This window comes from Indicator indicator, chromosome 11 (genome assembly GCF_027791375.1).
Source record: "Indicator indicator isolate 239-I01 chromosome 11, UM_Iind_1.1, whole genome shotgun sequence".
In the NCBI taxonomy this organism is placed as follows: Eukaryota; Metazoa; Chordata; class Aves; order Piciformes; family Indicatoridae; genus Indicator; species Indicator indicator.
The window spans coordinates 7267349-7285366 of record NC_072020.1 but is presented as its reverse complement, the minus strand read 5'-3'; the positions used below and the strand labels follow the sequence as shown (position 1 = coordinate 7285366).

The 18018-nt window shown below is 40.9% G+C and overlaps 1 protein-coding gene across 2 annotated transcripts in view; it reads right to left on the bottom strand.

The window, feature by feature from the left end:
* RBMS3 (RNA binding motif single stranded interacting protein 3) overlaps nt 1-18018 on the bottom strand; it is a 688691-nt gene that overhangs the window by 135171 nt on the left and 535502 nt on the right. For both annotated transcript variants that reach the window (XM_054384815.1, XM_054384816.1), the window contains one exon: nt 584-741. In XM_054384815.1, coding sequence (XP_054240790.1) covers nt 584-741 — 158 coding nt within the window. The remainder of the gene's footprint in view (nt 1-583; nt 742-18018) is intronic.

The window sequence follows — 18018 nt, the reverse complement described above, 5'->3', positions numbered from 1 at the left end:
AGTACAGAGGGACAATCACCTCTCTGGTCCTGCTGGTCACACTGTTTCTAATAAAAGCCAGGATGCTGTTGCCCTTGGCTGCTTAGGCATATTGCTTCTCACAAGCCTGAGCTTCTTGCAGCTTTCAAGGAAGCCAGGTTTCTTCAGTTACAGTTCCTTCCCTTTTCTCTTCCAACTGTTAAATTTACTTTCTTCTACTGCAAAACCTTTGCTAAGCATTTAAACAGCTTCCTTACTGAGGAAACACACCAAGTGTGTGCTTTTGGCTGTAGGACATTTATTATTATCCAAGCTTGATTTTGAGTGGATAGCTCACTATTCCTAGCTATTTTTATTTACATATATATATATATATATATATATATACACACACACACACAAAACTATTTTTTACAGTGATGAAATGAGCATCCTTCTGCATTGGTATTCTTCAGCTTGGTGGAAAGAACAGACGCACAATCTGATAAAGTTGCTGCTCTACATTTTCCATAGCTGTGAGGCTTCAGAATTACGGAACTGACAGCGCTTGCAAGGGACCAAAGCCAAAAAATGTGCACAAACCAAAAAAGAGTAAAGGTTTCACCTGGCAAAGCCAACTCCTCTGCTGACTCCATTAGCATCTCTTAATATTCTGGTGGAAATGACATGTCCAAAAGGTTTCAGCATATTCTCCAGTTCCTGCTCATCCATGGAAACAGGTAAATTTGAGATGTATAGATTTGTGGGATCTTGCTCTTGTTGCTACGACAAAATAAGAGAAATATCCTCAGTTAGGCTTAGCACAATAGAATAGCTTATGGCTCATACAACGAGAGCTACTCAAAGTAGGATCAAGCCAAGAATTTATAGCTGCATTAGGAGCAAAGCTGGGCAGTCTGTTCATGACAACAACATACTTGCCAAGTTTCTGCAAACGCTCATGCGTGTGCTTAATTCTGTGCGTGACTGCTCTTACTGAACTCGGTGATACTACTCATTTATAGAAAATTACTCTCATGCACAAGCATTCTTGGGTTTGTGTTCTACTTTAGCAAACAGATTGTGAAGAAAAACACGATTTCCACAAGATGTGCTCAACTGTTAACGGAAAGAAAGAAAGAAAACTTAACACGTTTTAAGCTGATGTGCTTTCCAGCCTGCAGGCTTCCCGTTCAGCCTGATCATCATGAGCAAGGTTGGTTTAAAAATCACAGAACACTTTCCAGAGTATCTTGTCCTGCTTTTTCCCCATCAGAAATGCCTTGGATGATAATGTTCCATATGACCTAACTGGGCATGGATGTAGTTCTGCAGTTCAGTCTAAGGTCCCTGTGAAATAGGTCCACATATTTACTCTCAGACTGAATCTTATTAAATAGAGACCAGTATGAATAATTGAGAAAACAAAGTTGAAGAAGACTTTATCAATTTATTCCGGATTTTTAGGCTAAATTTTCCATTTTGGCAACCATTCTACCTTCTATTTTTGCTTGTTGAACTACTGCAAAGAAACATGGAAGAGACATAGATGCTGTATGTAAAGTGAATTGAAGCAGTAAATAAAAGTGTTGTTTACAGACAACCAGGTCCTGATTACATTAAATCAATTTAGTTAAGATCTTGCAGATTTTTATGGCTCTGGTTCCATTTTCATTGTTACGTGATATTTGACTATATTGGCTATATAATTTTAGCTAATACTTAATAACCAAAGAACAAAACATTTTTGGTAAAGATACAATCTTTATGCTATGCGCTAATTTAGACAATACTTTAACTGATTCATTCTTCTGAGACAGATTTTAAAATTCATTTTTAATACACGTTTTGATGGGCAGAATTAATTTGTACTTCAAACTGAAATTTATGACAAGAGTATTATTAAGTCTAGTGTAGCTAAACACCAGAATCAAGGGAAATGTTCGCCTTTTTGAATGAGGAAAAAAAGCTGCAAATGGATACTTGAAAAGCTCCAGAATCAGGGGGCATGTGACACTGATTTACTGCATAATTTCAATTGTGACTTAAGAGATGTGAACCCTTGCCTTTGGCCACACTGTTTAAAGCCCACTGCATTCTAGCTTTGCATCTCCAGAGCCATTACCCCATGAAAAAACACATTTCCATGCAGGTTGAATTCCCGACTATTTTGCAAAACAGAAATAAAAGATCAAAGTAGGCACATTTTCAAGATGCCGTTCACAAAAATCTGTCCAGTTATGACCATGCCTTATAGTAATGGACAGAGGAGAAGACAACTACACACACAGAGGAACAGCAAACTTACTGCAAATGGAACTGAAGTTACAACCCCCAAATCTAGAAAGCCATTCTTTCCCTTTCCAGTCATCTTTCCCTGGTGCCATCTTCCTTTCTCTCACTTCAATTTACATTCATACAGATCCAAAAACTAGTTCCTCTCCAACAGCCAAAAGATATTAGTGAGGGATCAGAATTGGTACTCTATCTACAAAGTGAGGAAAATCATGCACAGCCCTGGAGGCAGGATGGGAAGAAAAGAGAGGAGTAGGAGCTTCAGATCACACCTTTTGCTTTGAGAAAAACAAAATAAAACTCAAAACATTTTCTTTCTCCTTCATTTTTTTCCCCCACAATCCCCCTCTCCCCCTTTTCTGTGTGTAAGTTATTTAATTTTTATTGCATGTTACAGGCCACAGGAAAAAAAAATTGAAAGATGTAGGAGTTAGGAACCATCTTCATTGTCACTAAGTACTTTGAAAATGTGTACAATGGAGACAGTTAAAGTAGAAGCATCACAGAAACAAATCAAAGTGGAAAGGTTGCAATTCCAATACAGTTTTTCTGAAATAATCACATTGTTATGCAAACCTCCACCCTTTGATCACTCAACCAATCAGTGCTCAGAAAAAATATGCAGATGAGATCCCTATAGCCAAAGGACAGCTTAATATTAAAAACTCTCAAACAGTTATGCATCAGTAACTGCACAGCAGCCTTTTCTTTCACTGAAGCAATTTAGTTCTGCAGAATATCAAAATGAGAACTTTTCTTTTGGCTCCTTAGTTTTCAAGCTGAGGCAAGGAAGTAAAACAAATAATAACCACTGCCAGTGTGTCTCACCTCTGGAGTAGGAACACATAAGCTCTTTAACTGTGTTAGAGCTTAAATGCTATTGTTTTAAATATCAGTGGAAAGTTTAACTCCAGCCTGAGGATGAACGAAAAACTAGCAGGCCACAGTCACTCTCTCATAAGGATTTAGCAAGCCTATCTTTTAACAATTTGATAAAATAACCCCTGCAATCAGAGAGAGACAAAGCCACTCATGATACCTCCACAATGCAACAGTATTTGCTAAGAAAAGAAAAAGAAAAAAAATCCACATTATTTTTCCTTGCCGTACAAATACAAGTATTTAGAGAAATATTCCTTTTGTTAACAGAGGAATACCACCCACAGAAGCCATACCTCAAACCACAAGGTGAAACAAGATGAAATGCCTTCCCAGCAATGAAAGCTGGGGCTGGGCAGGCTTTACAGGAGCAGTGTGGAACACAGCAGCCCTCAGCCACCACACAGCCAGACCCCACAGCCACCTACCCTCACAAGCCCTTGTTTCTCAGGCTCATGCCCTGCTCCCAGCCTCTGGCATCAGGACTACTCATCCTCTTTTTCAGTTGTGCAGAGATCCCTTCTGTGGCATGGAGGTGCTGATACATGCTGCTCATTTTCTCCGAGCCTTTTCATCCCAGATTCCCGAGGGTCCTGCATGACATGCTCGTGTCCCCAGCCCACTGTAACTGCCAAGCTTTCCAGTGTGACAGGCAGGTGTCCTACTGTTCAAATTGTGCCTACTTTTTGACAACATGAGCCTAACCAGAACTGTAAATCCAAGCACCGTGCAAGCCTTCATGATCCTAACTAGTTGACAGATTTCTGCCTTCAGTGAAGGATCACACCAAAGGTTGCACGACTGCTGTTTGGACCCACACAGTGTGATCCAGGCTCACTTTGGCTCATTTAACACTTCCTGTGGCATTAAAAATGCTACTTTCCACCTTAGGATGCTAAAATTCCTTTTATTATTGTGTCTGATCCCAAACTGGACTGACAGACCAGTCACCAGTGACAGAAAATTCACTTGTGTGATACTCACTGATATTTCAGGGCTGTGTTTTCCCCTTACATCCCCAATATTTTGGACAACAGCAGAATGGGTTGGGTGACAGAAAACCACATGCTCCCCACAAACACGTCCAACAGCACCTTGCCTCAAATGTCCTGAAGTTACCAACTTAGAGCCCCTTCAGTGCAAACACCAGCCAAGCACAGCCTCTGTGACCACACAGGCTTTGTGATCCCTGTCCTGCTTTTCCCCTCCAGCCCACACCAGGCTTGTCCTGCACTGCAGAGCAACGATACACCTGTGACAGTCTTCCCAAAGCAATATGGCTTCCCAGGTTTAATCCTCTTTGGGTGAGCTACCTCCCCAGGGAGATCAGGGCCAGCTGCTGGCTGCTGCCCTGGGGGCACAGAGGAGGAGAGGGCTGCCGGGAGCAGCCATGGCACAGGTCTTCTACCTTTCCCAGACTCCATGTGCCAAATGTGACTAATTAATGGGTACAAAACCAGGCCAAGCTGCTGCTTCTCAGAGAGTGGGAAGGCAGCTGTGGAGCACGCTGTGTGTACCAGCTGCAAAAGCATCACACTCAAGGCATGAATACTTGTGAGCACAGTCCACAAGGAACCCTCAAAAGCCTGGCTGTCCTTGCTGAAGTTCGTTTTACTCAAGATCCTCTCATTTGACAACACAAGGAGGGTCACATTTTCCAAGTACCACTTACACTTGCACTGCAGGCTCAGAGAAAGAGGGGTGAACTCATACAGTCAGCCTCAACCCCCCGAAATCTGACACAGCCTCAAACTCAAGCCTGAGCTCATTCTGAGGCCGTGGTGTGTGCCAGTCTGTGTGGGTACATGAAAGGCCACAGAAGGGTCCAGCAACAACAACAACAATAAAAAGAATTTAGTCAACTGAAGTTCCCCTCCAGGAAGTGTAGATTTTTTTTTTTTTTGCAACTCCTTTGGCTCCCACCCCACCGTGTTTCACCATTGTTGTAGCCCAAATACCTCAGTTACTTTGGCCTGTGGGCTCCAGGGACATTAGCTGCATGCATACTGGTTTGGTGTCGTACATGACACACTCCCAAACTGGTCAAAACCAGGACTAAGAAGGGTTTAAAATAGTTTGATTTTTTTCATTAGCTCAGAACATTTCCAGTGTTCAGCAGCAGGCACCCTGCTTGCAAGGCTCTGGAGTTCAGCAGTCGGGAGCAGTCGTAATGGGGACACAGCCAGAAGTTTTGTCTCTGCCTTTTAGCAAGAACTGGGCCAGGCATTCAGCATCCAAGGCCTATGCCAATGAGACAAAAAGAGTTTATAATGCAGAGGATTTGAAATGCATTACACCAACAGCATTTGAAATGGACAAACCCCAGTGGAGGGCGTGCTGCAACTCTTGTTGCTTGGTTTCCTGCACCCTCCTACCCATTTTTGAAAGAAAGCATAATGTGCAGATGGGATTTCCCCTCCCATCTTGAGATAATCTTTGGAAGCAACACACAAAAAGCTGAAAGAACAATTCGTGCTGGTGCAAGAAGAGACTGAGCCTCTTTACATTTAGTAATGCATTCTTTAAAGACATGGGTAGGGAGGGGCAGGTAGCTTTTTTCCCAAAAGGAACTCAAATCTCCCATAATTGCAGTAGGACTAGAAACTTAATGTGTTTGGTTTAGCCAACAACCCTGTGCAACAATTTATTTTTTTTTTTTTTTATTCAGCCTAAATTATTTCTCCTCAGAACTGTTTGCTCTAGGAAGCTATGTGCCGATAATCAGCTTAAACAATTCCTTTTTCCATCTTCCAAACTTGTTCTGGGAATATAACTTAGTATGTGGATCAGTATGAGACTCTGAATTCCTCTTATTAAAGATATAAACCATACTTATATTAATAGAACATATGCTTCTTTTGGTTTTAATAAATTGAGACTTCACCATGCTAACACTGACAGAGGCCAATATTACAGCTCATCTTTAGAAGCATGGTCCTGTCTTTCTGAAATACTTTAGATTCCAGTTAAAATCACCCTCAATTACTATTTTTCCCAAACTAGTTAATCTCTGCCTAATGACCACCGCCCAGATCTTCAGGTAGGGTATGCAATGTCTGTCCTTTAAAGGCTGAACTTGTCTCCCTTCAACATAAAAGTAGTGATGATTTTTGTGGAAAAAGTCATTAATGTGGCAGCATTTGTATGAAACCACATCACAGAATCACAGAATCAACCAGGTTGGAAAAGACCTCAGCAGCCTGAGACTGTCCTCTTGCTCTGCCACTGGTTGCCTGAGAGAAGAGACCAACCCCCACCTGGCTACAACCTCCCTTCAGGTAGTTGTAGAGAGCAATAAGGTCTCTCCTGAGCCTCCTCTTCTCCAGGCTAAACACCCCCAGCTCCCTCAACCTCTCCTCACAGGGCTTGTGCTCGAGATCTCTCACCAGCCTGGTTGCCCTTTTATATGTTCCATTTATATGGAAACGTTTATATGCCATAAATTTTCCAGTGTTTGCTTAGTACCTTGAAAACTTTAGTTGCACAGTAGCATCAGTCTCATATTCAGTTTATTAGATTATTTCCAAAACTGGATTCTATACAAGCCACTGAGCTTAAATGAAATTTAGAGGAAGCATGTAATACTTTGTCTCAGTAGAGTCACATTCAATATCTCTTCTCATTGTTTTATTGCTTAATATTTACTTTTGTAGTACTGCAGATCATAAGAACTTCCCAGGACGTCTGAAACAGACATTCGTTTGAAAGGTGATTTGATATGCATTTGATTTGCTTCACACACCAAAAAATACAAATAAAAATATTTCCCCTGCAATTTTCTATTGTTTCTCCTTTTACACCTGCTGCTTTTTTTCACATTAATATGGCATTTTTTTTTTACATATGTAAAAGATGCCTGGTTTTCAGATCAAACTACTGAATTTATCATTCAGATGTAATATCTAATATCTGTAAGCAACATTCAAGAGGTTCCCCCTTCACTGGCCTATCCAAGCATGGCAGGATGCTCCTCACTTAGTTGTCACAATTAGATAGGATGAAAATAGGCTGGTGGTGTGAAAGTTACAAGAAAGTCACCTCAAACTCCACCACCTTTTGGTATCAGAGAAGTGATTGCAGGAAACCCATTTCTTCTGTCCATGAGGACAGGAAGAAGAGGTTCCATGTAGCAACTGAGGACTGAGATCTTGCCTGTTTATGCCAGTGTAGTGCCTTTTGAATTACTGAAGACACACTGGTTTGAATTAAGCAATAGCATCCCTGCTTTCAAAGAATTTCACATGAGAGTTTCTTTTACAATCAGGAAACAAGCAAACCCACATGAAACACTTGCTATAGCAATGGTCCAGACCATTTTGCCTTTCAGAATTGTTAATGACATGTTTTTAGCCGTCACTGCAGTAACACAAGGTGAACAGAATGAATCAAGGACAGCTGACAGGGTTCCCTTTGACTTTTTACTGGTGTATATGCTTCCCTTTGTGTGGGCACATTTTTAACAGTGTAGACAGCTAAATCAATGGCCAGTTAACTATTGATCCTTGGCTGGTTTCACTCTCTTGTTGAACAGCACACCAAAAGGCTTATAAAACTGTAAAGAGAGCCTAAACTGTACATGGATTTTATTAGTACACTAAGTACTGACAATCCAACAGATACAGAAAAAGAAACTGGTAAAAGCAATGCTGGCCACCTTGTAGAGTCCTTCCAAAGCTGTTTGCAGCAGCCAACACCATGTCTAAACACTGAAGGTTTTGTAGGGAAAGCACTGAAAAATAGAGGGCGTTGGGGTATTCAAAGGAGCTTATTTCGCCTTAGGTACCTTCAAAAGCATCTGAGTGCTGTCTGTTGATGGCCTTCCATGGGGTCCAACACATAAAGCTTTAACATCCTGAGATGTTAAATCTCTCTTTGACCACAATACACCTACTTCATGGTAGTCACTGTGCCCTTTTAGAATGAGTGCCAACTACGTATTTCATAAATTTTCTTTCTTCTGTACACGACTCTACCTGACTTTTAAACTATGATGTTTTAAAAGTTATTAGGAATGTGTTTTTATCCACAATGCTGGAGGGATTTTAGCCTCAGCATAATTACGTGACTATTGCACAGCAGTAACTAAGCCTAATCTGTCCAACATTATAAATATGGCTACAATTAAACCTGCAGCATGCACTTTCTGTACAAACTTGATTGTAAACAACTCATGACAAAAGTCTATTAACAATGACCAGGACACTTTCTGAAAAGACACATTCATTCTACACATGAAAACAGAAAATATACTCATAAGTACCCTTCTGAAGAAAAGAATTCTGCCAGTGAATTTCAAAGATATTTAGTGTTATTTGCATAAGCATATTTAAACATTATTAAGATTTATAGTGACCCAAGAAAACAGCCTGTGCCACCAGAAATCCTTTGCCTGGAATCATGTAATCAGAAAAGCGAAATGTGACTCAAGCACCCAGGCTTACTGTGCCATCTCTGAAACACACTCTGCAGATATTTCTTAAAACACGCCCAGGCTAAAATTTTCTCTGCCAGATATTGTCAAAAATATTGCAAGCAAGCAAATTCCTAAACCCCATAACCTATTAAGATAAAAAGTACAAAAATATTGTAGGAAATTATTTGTCACAAATATCTGTATCATCTCCATGGCAGAGTGTTATTTATAAGTACATTTCTAATTAAAACTGTGAACTTTAAAGAGTTCACAACTTATATATGTCCAAGATTTCTTCTCATTGTGCAAGCTACCAGAATATTGTGCCTTGCTGTGTAAGCTGGACTCAGCTTTCTTTTAATTCTTTGTTCATAGACAGCACAGTATTTGCTAAAGCTAAATATTGCTGGAACAGAACTGCCATTGGTCCATCCAGTAGAGAGCTGCTGCAGAACCTTCCATCATGCATTTCATCTGCCAATGGTGATTTGATTTGCCCTTTGTCTTGTGTGTCAAATATAGACTGGAGTTGCTATGGTCACTGTCTTCAGAGCATTGTGTAAGATACATGGTATTTCCTTTTATTTCCACAAAATACAATCATACCCAGAACTATCAGAGATTGACATAAAAATCCATTTTTCATATTTCTCCCATGACAAGGTGAGATTTTTAGAACTCCTTGCCTCATTTTTCAGGAAACAAATTTCCAGTTTCCAACTTGCACTTTGTACTGCAGATAAAAAAAAGCCCAGCTCAACTTCTGCAAAAATTCTTGCATCACTGTAGCTTTGAAGGTGTTTGGCTGCCTCCATATTCTCTTTCAAACTATGCTAATGATGGCTTTGCTATTTATATCGGTGTTAAGTAAGAATCAATTAACTACCTTAGTTTATCTGAAGGCTGTCTATAAGGATTTCTGAAAATGCTGCATAATCTCCTAAGCCATGAGCCCTAAACTAGAAGCTCACTGATGGCCTCTAGAAGCGAAAGACTGATTTGCCAGATGAGCTGCAGTATCAGTGGAATGTTTTACCTATCTATTTTGTGGCCAAGAGTGTCCTAGTGAACTTAAGACACAGTGTCCTCTTGCAGGTTAGACAATACTACATCAAATATGTTTATTTGCTTTATGCTATAATGGGTTAATGGCATACTGACTGATGTATATTTTCCTGGGTTTTCTTACCAAATATTTAGACAGGAGTCAAGTCCTTTGCCCTGCAGAGAGTCAACAATTCTTGCAGTTTAACTCCTACTGTTCCCATTCTCACTGAACTGTTTTACATGATACATTGGCCCACAGAACGAATGTATTTGTGTGTGTGAATGCATATACTTACACACAGAAAGATGTCACAGAAGAGTTATTTGCATTACAGAATACATAGCATGAAATAAGGCCACAGTATAAGCTTCCCATTACCAATAAAATGCCTGTACACCGATGCACGCAGCATGGGGAATAAACAGGGGTTAGAAACCTGTGGGAGGTCAAGGGGTTATGATCTGATGTCAGTTACAAAGACATGGTGGGGCAGCTCACATGACTGGCTTGTGGCCATGGATGGCTCTCCTTTTTAGGAAAGACAGGTCAACAAGGTAAGGTGGTGGAGTTGCTCTTTAAATGAGAGGGCAACTAGAATGTATTGAGTTCTGCCCAGGGGTGGATGAGGGGCGAGATGAGAGTTTGTGGTTGTGAATTAAGGGGCAGGCCAGCATGGGTAACACTGTTGGGGGTGTCTATTACAGGCCACCTGATCAGGATGATGAAGCTGATCAGGCCTTCTACAGGCAGCTGACAGCAGGCTTGCAATTACAGGCTTTGGCTTTCGTGGGGGATTTTAACTACCCAGATGCTTGGCTACCCTACTCAGACAGCCACCAGAGTCCAGGGCATTCCTCCAGGGCATTGGTGATAACTTCTTGATGCAAATGGTGGATGAGCCATGTAGGAGAGGAGTGATGCTGGATCTCATACTCACTAACAAGGAGGGTCTGGTTGAAGCGGTGGAGGTTGAGGGCAACCTTGGCTGCAGTGACCATGAGATAGTAGAGTTCACGATCTTGTGCGGTAGGAGCAGAATACCAAGCAGGATCACAACCCTGGACTTCAGCAGGGCCAACTTTGGCCTTCTCAAGCAGTTGCTAGGGGAAATCCCACAGGACAGGGAACTAGAAGGTAAAGGAGCCCAAGATAGTTGGTTAACATTCAAGGACCACTTCTTCCAAGCTCAAGACTAGATCATCCCAATGGGTAGAAAATCAAAGAGAGCCAGGAGACTGGCATGGTTAAACAGGGAACTGCTGGGAAAACTCAAGAAGAAAGTCTACAGATCATGAAACGGGGGGCTGGCCTCTTGGGAAGAATATAAGACTGTTGTCAGAGGATGTAGGGAGGCACCTAGGAAAGCTAAGTACTTCTTGGAATTAAACCTTGCAAAAGAGGTCAAGGATAACAGAAAGGGCTTCTTTAAATATATTGCAGACAAAACTTATGCTAGAGGCAATGTAAGCCCACTGCTGAATGAGGTGGGTGCCTTGGTGACAGAGGATAAAAAGAAGGCAGAGCTACTGAAAGTGTTCATTGTCTCTGTCTCAGGAGCCCCAGAGCAAGTCAGGATAAAGGAGGAATTTGCCATGGTTGATGAGGGCTGGGTTAGGGATCAGTTAAGCAATCTGGGCATCCATAAATCCAAAGGTCCTGATGGGATGCACCTGCGGGTGCTGAGGCATCTGGTGGAAGTCATCACTAAGCCACTTGCCATCATCTTTGGTAAGTCATGAGGAACAGGAGAGGTACCTGAGGACTGGAGGAAAGCAAATGTCACTCCAGTCTTCAAACAGGGCAAGAAGGAGGACATGGGTAATGACAGACTGGTCAGCCTCACCTCCATCCCTGGAAAGGTAATGAAGCAATTTATCCTTGCCACTGTCTCTAGGCATATCAAGGATAAGGTCATTGGGAGCAGTCAGCATGGTTTTACCAAAGGGAAGTCATGTTTAACCAACCTGATAGCCTTTTATGAGGACATAACCAGGTGGATAGATGGTGGTAGAGGAGTGGATTTGGTTTATCTTGATTTCAGTAAAGCACGAGGTTTAATTATTATCAGGATTGCATCTATCTGTAGATCAACAAGAAGTTTTGTGTTTCTCTTAAGAAGCTTCTTTCAGTTGGGAAAAAGTCAGGAAACTCAGGTTTCTTCACATAAAAATCAAAGATTTAGTATTTAACAGTCTACACTTGCACTAGAAAAAGACCATAGCTATTAATGGTAGTAAATTATCAGCACTGGGAAAGCATTAAACACGTTAAGAGGACTTTTTGGGACAGTATAATTCTATTTAATATTTGGCCTACTGACCCAAAGGCAAATTCAAGCAGCACACAGACCCCATGTGATTCCTTGTGAAGAAAAAGGGAAGGCTTTCTTTTGTCATGTTTTATGTTACTTCCAATAAACCATAAATGAAGTCAGAATTTTCTTGTCTGAGAATTCTTGTTGGGATAAAGCTTGAGGTCTACTTAGCCTGAGTCCATGCAAACTGCTAGAGAACAGTTATTCATCTTGATGTACATGCCAGAACTGGAAACCTATTAGTCCTTGAGGATGCACCAATTTTCAGGGAGTCGGGATTCTTTTAATTACTACAGAAACTGAACAAAGGGACTGCTTAAGGAAAACAAAATCCACCATAAAGCACAGCCCTGACAATTTTATTTTAAGAAATCTGTATTTACAACAGACAAAAATACTGTTCCCATTTACCATCAGGCACGATTCATAGAGCATACACTGTGGAAATACTGATTTTTTTTTTTTTCTTTTTAATGCATCAGATATAAAGAGTCATATTTCAGCCATCTTTCACTCAGAAGCCTGACAGATACAGCAATATCACATTTTCCCTGAGCATAGAACTCTCAGTGCTGAGTCACCAAGTCCCAGTGGAAACTTACTAAAAAGGCCTTGAAATACTCAATTTCTACCCTCAGAGATGAAAATTAGGAAATGGTATTAGCAAGATAAGGAACTGAAACTTTGTTTTATTTAACAAGCTATTAAGTAGAACAAAAGGGCAAGGTCAAATTGCAATGATTATCACTGCTGAATCCCCTTACATAGAAGCAGTTGAGATATCTGTGCTCTCTTCACTGCCTATCAGAGCAACTCTTTCTCTGTGTGATGAGATTGCCCTGGTAAATGAAACTGGGATTGGAGGCCAATGTCAGGAAAGCAACACAAAGGGTTAATGACGGGGCTAAAATCCTGCCTCTTTGCCAAGTCAAGCACACATGATCCCATGCTGTCCAGGCTGCAGTCTCAACAGTACTCACGTTGTCCTACCATGTTTTTTTTCTGCCAGAGAAGGCCACTGACCCACAGTCAATGTCAAAAAGTGGAGCCTAGAAAGCAGGTAACCTAAAGCAAGGACTAGGAAGTATGGGACCAGCTCCCTTCCTAACTAACTTCAGCTAACCTGCAGCTGTGACCAACTCCAGGAGCATCGCAGAGGCTACCACTAATGAACAAGAAAAACACAGCATTGACATGAGCAAATCAATAACCCATGGTGGCCACTGTACAAGCAGCAAAAGAGGAAACACCACATCAGTTTCCAGATGGACAACATAAGGAAAAGGGAGTAGGCTTCTGTCATTCCTCATATCCTGCCTGGGAGAGGGAGTTGAACTAAGTGTGGAAGCTTCCTTCCTCTGACACAAAAATCCCAGCACCACTGGGGAAGAAAGCATTTTTTAAGGGTATGTTATGCTTTGTGTAGCCAGAAAATAGGGATCTGAGTGGCACAATGCATTAGCTAGAGGTATGGGGAAAGCTAGAAGAGTGTACTAGACACTCCTACAACTCTGCAATATAGGGGAGAAAACCAAGCTTATAGAGAGCATAAGAGAAATGTGGTTGTCTTGCCAGTGGGTGAAAATGGAGAGGAAAGGGAATTCTATTGTGCTTTGGTCATTTGCATAAGATGCAGAGCAGCAAACCAGAAAGGAGTCTATGAAATGTCTTCCCAAAACCAAGGAAAGTGTGAGTTCTTCATGAGAGTTTTCCCACAAACTTTTGATTAATTCCTTCTACCTTTCACATCAACTAGACGAGCGCAGTTTTCTGAGCAGTGAATGCTGACTCAAGTTTTCCAAGTCAAAGAATGTTTCCAGTTGCATATTCACATAGAAAAGACAGTTAACTATTTTCTGCAGAAGGAAGCAGAAAAGCATTCTAAAATTAGAACAAGTATAGCAAAGTGAACAACATTGCCAGTCCTATCCACCTGCTAAGGATCGAGACAAACGTATAATCAAATTTTATTAAGTCTTGAGGAGCCATAACCTGGTCCCACTGTTGAGAGAAAAAAAATGAATTTCCCTCTGCTCAAGAAAATGAAGTAAAAGGGCACACATAGTGTTCTTGTGCAAGAAATAAAGAGCTTCCTGCAGGCTGAAGTGGCTGGACAAGAGCTCTGCAGCATAGAGCTATTCACAGGGCAGCAGGGACAAGCTGAGAGGTGTTTCTTGAAGGATATCTACCTGCAAAAGTTCATGCAGTTCACCTCCTTTGTAACCAAGAGTCCAGGAGGCAAACTGTACAGGAATGACACTAGATGATATGGGAACAGTATAGCAGAGATTGAAAGCTACTACAAGCTGAAATTCAACACAGAGCACAATGAGTTAACTCAAGTACATGTCACCAGTCCCTGCAAGGAGGAAGAATGGAAGAAGGAGAGCTCCAAGCCCTTTAGCCCTCTTACCATCTGTTTCCAGAAATGTGGACTTGGCTGCCCTGCCTAGTACACAACTGGCTGTGGCTGCTTGCATGTCAGCAATTTGCTGTGTTGTACTAGGCTGGCCTGTGAGAAAAAGCATAAGCATTTCAATATTAAGCTCTCTGTGGCTCATGCTTATCTGCTCTTATGTCTGTGCAGCATTTCAGCTGTGGTTAATGTATATGTGTGGGAATTACGTGTTTAAGTACAGAAGTACAACTTTATATTACATATGTAACAACAAAATATATTACGTACATAAAAAGTGCATTTCAGTTCAAGAATGCTTTCAGTTTTGGTTGAACAGATGTCTGTGTGTAAAGACATACAAGACTGCACCTGCAGTTGCAAAAAAGGAGGCACATTTGCAACTTTGCACATATATGTGCGTCAGTGAGTGTGCACACAAAGGAAGGATCCCCATGCAAGCCACTCAAAGTGCTTAGCTGGTGGTGTTTTTGTGTGTGATTAAATGTATCTGCACAGAATCATATTTTACACTTATTTGTATATGTGTATAAACCATTCATAGAAACAGTGAAGGCTGTACCAATCCAACATTTGAAGGATGTTGCAATCTTCATTCGCACTTATAAATCATAACTCGGAGAACTTACTGCAGTAATAAAACTGTGAGACAAGATACATAGATGTTCCTTGAGTCCTTGACTGGAAAAGAATTACAAAGAAGGCATTTCAGATGCAGTGGATGGCTGGGAATTAGAGCAAGGCAAAGGAGAATTTGCAGCAGGGTGCAGAGGGAGTGGTGTTGAACGGTTCATCTCCTAGAATGCTAAAAGCTGGGTCTGGCTCTTGTGTTGGTTCTTAAATGATCTGAGTCATTTTGCTTTGGCTTTAGAATATTTTTTTTAAAACTAAAAAGACAGCATTAAAGAAAGGAACTTGAACTGCTGAACACTTTAGGCTTCTGGATTACCTCTCCCAGGTGCTGTATTTGTAACTTGTTTTCAGTCCAGTTTTAGTGCAAAGAAAAGCTGAAGGCTTACAAGCTGAATGTCCTAAAGACTCAGCTAGGGCAAAGAACAATGAGAGATAGTTTATCATGTAAATTAGGAGTATTTTATCAGAGGCACACTCCATATGGCAGGGTTTATCCTTGCTGATACTCATTTCAGCAGTTGATGACATAAGCAGAAAATCCCCCAATACTCAAGAAACAACTTCAATCACTTTTTGAGACGGTAAAATGCAATTGTTACTAAAGTAGGTAGGACTGAAAGGTGTGTGTCAATGCCTTTAAGTGAAATGCCAGTTTGCTTGTGAAGTTCCCATCATGACTGTAGCAATTCTGGGTGGCTCATGGTAAAATGGGTGCATGTGCATTTTTCACAAGCCACTTTAAACCTAAGGGATCAAACTTGGTAGTTGGCAGTCTGGAAAAATTTGCTCAGTTCAACTTTGTCAATAGACCAAGCTACTATTATGAGCATTCTGTGGGCCATGTGAGGAAAGGAGAAGGAGAAAGAAGGAGGAGAAGGAGGAGAAGGAGGAGAAGGAGGAGGAGGAAGAGAAGGAGGAGGAGGAGGAGGAGGAGGAGGAGGAGGAGAAGGAGGAGAAGGAGGAGAAGGAGGAGAAGGAGGAGAAGGAGGAGAAGGAGGAGAAGGAGAAGAAGGAGGAGAAGGAGGAGAAGGAGGAGAAGGAGGAGAAGGAGGAGAAGGAGGAGAAGGAGGAGAAGGAGGAGAAGGAGGAGAAGGAGGAGAAGGAGGAGGAGGAGGAGAAGAGAAGGAGGAGAGGAAATACCCACCCTTCTATGTTCTAAACATGGAAGCTGGTCATATCTACATAAAATCTCCTAAAAACTCTCAGGTTCTCCAAAAGAACAACAACAACAAAAATATATCCACTGGATCCCACTAAGTAATGTCTCAGCCTGATGTTGACTCAGTTGTTCATCTGCAGATCAGTGACCACCACAGACAAGATCAGTGATCATCACAGACAGATGCTCATCCAGCAGCTTTAGCATGGGATTTGATATTCAGGGGCTTCACAGCCAAACCCTGCCAGGGAGGGGATGAGGTTGGCTCATCTGAAAAAGATCTCTGCAGCTTGTTTGCTTTGGGAAATAGTTTCAAGTTACATGACTCTATTTTAATAAGACCAATCAGTTTAACCTGCTAGGCTGCCAGTCACATGTTTTTGAGATATCAGAGTTTTGAAAGATCAAGCAGTTCCCAGAGAAAAAGTTAAAGAGCAGATTCATTTGCATTTACTCTGCTATTGATTTTAAAGGCCTTAAATAATAATATTTAAATAGTTCAAAATAATGGAGTGTGGGGGAAATATTTTGAGGGGTCCAACCAAATCACAAGATTATGCAGTGAAATAGGAAGAAAAATCAAAATATACAACTAGCTTCTGTCACTTTGAGATGCACACAGTAAATTGCATTGCACTATCCCAATGTTGCTGATCCCCACGTACACAAAAAAATTTTCCTGCTTTCCAATTCTCCTAAACCTGCCACCCATACTATAAGCTTCATAATTAACATGAAGAAAAAGAAATGCTATTCAGAGACAAACCACGCTTGCAATGAAGGCTCTCACTATTTTGGGACAATTGAAGTACAGCCTGGACTGGTTCCAAGTTGAGCAATTACAATTTGAGTTCCTTAAATTCTCTCCAGAGTTTCAAATGCAAGAGTTATTTGTGATTTCCTTCCTATAAAAAAAAATAATAAGTGTTGTTTACTGCAGCCAGTAAAGACTGCCTGCATTCAAGTGATGGGTGAATGATCCATATTGAGTATAGAAATTGTGTAAAAGTATTTTGAGATCATTCATGAGGGAGGACACTCACTACATGGCCATTTTACAGTGTTTTGTTATTCTAAAAGGAAGTATTCCTATCTAGATGTTTCTTCACATGCCTCTCAGTAACCAACTAGCTCAGAGTTTGGACTTGTTTTTCTAGAAATTAAATTAGATTTTTTTTCTTTAAATTTAAGATTTGAAATGAAAACACTGTATCACAAAGACAGTTTAGGAAAACATACCCAAATTTCTACTTTGAAAATTATTCAGATCACTTTTTGAGCCAAAAAAAAAAAAAAAAAGATTTATTATGGGGCTCATTAATCAAAACCTGTACGTGCATGTTTTTTAAAGGACCAGTTCCACTGCTTGAGTCAACAAGGTCCTCTAGAGCTATTCCATCAGCAAGGAGCCACAATATTACCAAGCCTTCCTGCAATATTGTTGAAACATCCCCAAGTGTATTTAGAGTATAAAATAAATGCTGTTATTCAAGAGATACTGAATCGCTAAGCTTCTTAAATTTGTACAATTGGGAACTTGAAGTACATTAAAATGCTGAAACTCATTAAGAGCCCTTTTCACAGCTGCAAAATCGTTGGCATTCACAGCACCATGCAGAACAATAAAACACTTCCCCACACCTCTGAACAAGGCGACTTCCTTTCTTCCAGCCCTGCTTTAATGAATCACTGAGGCAGAACTAGTACCTAACCTCTCTGTCAACCTCCTCTGTTGAAAGAGAGAAACAAAAAGCCACGACAATGCTAATATTCTGAACAGGAAAACAAAATAGATGAGCATACTGTACTAACCCTCCCCCAACACAGAAACCTCAGCTATTGCTGCTACTTTGTTAGAATATAACTCATTTTTTTTCCATCAACACCAAACAAAACACCTGCA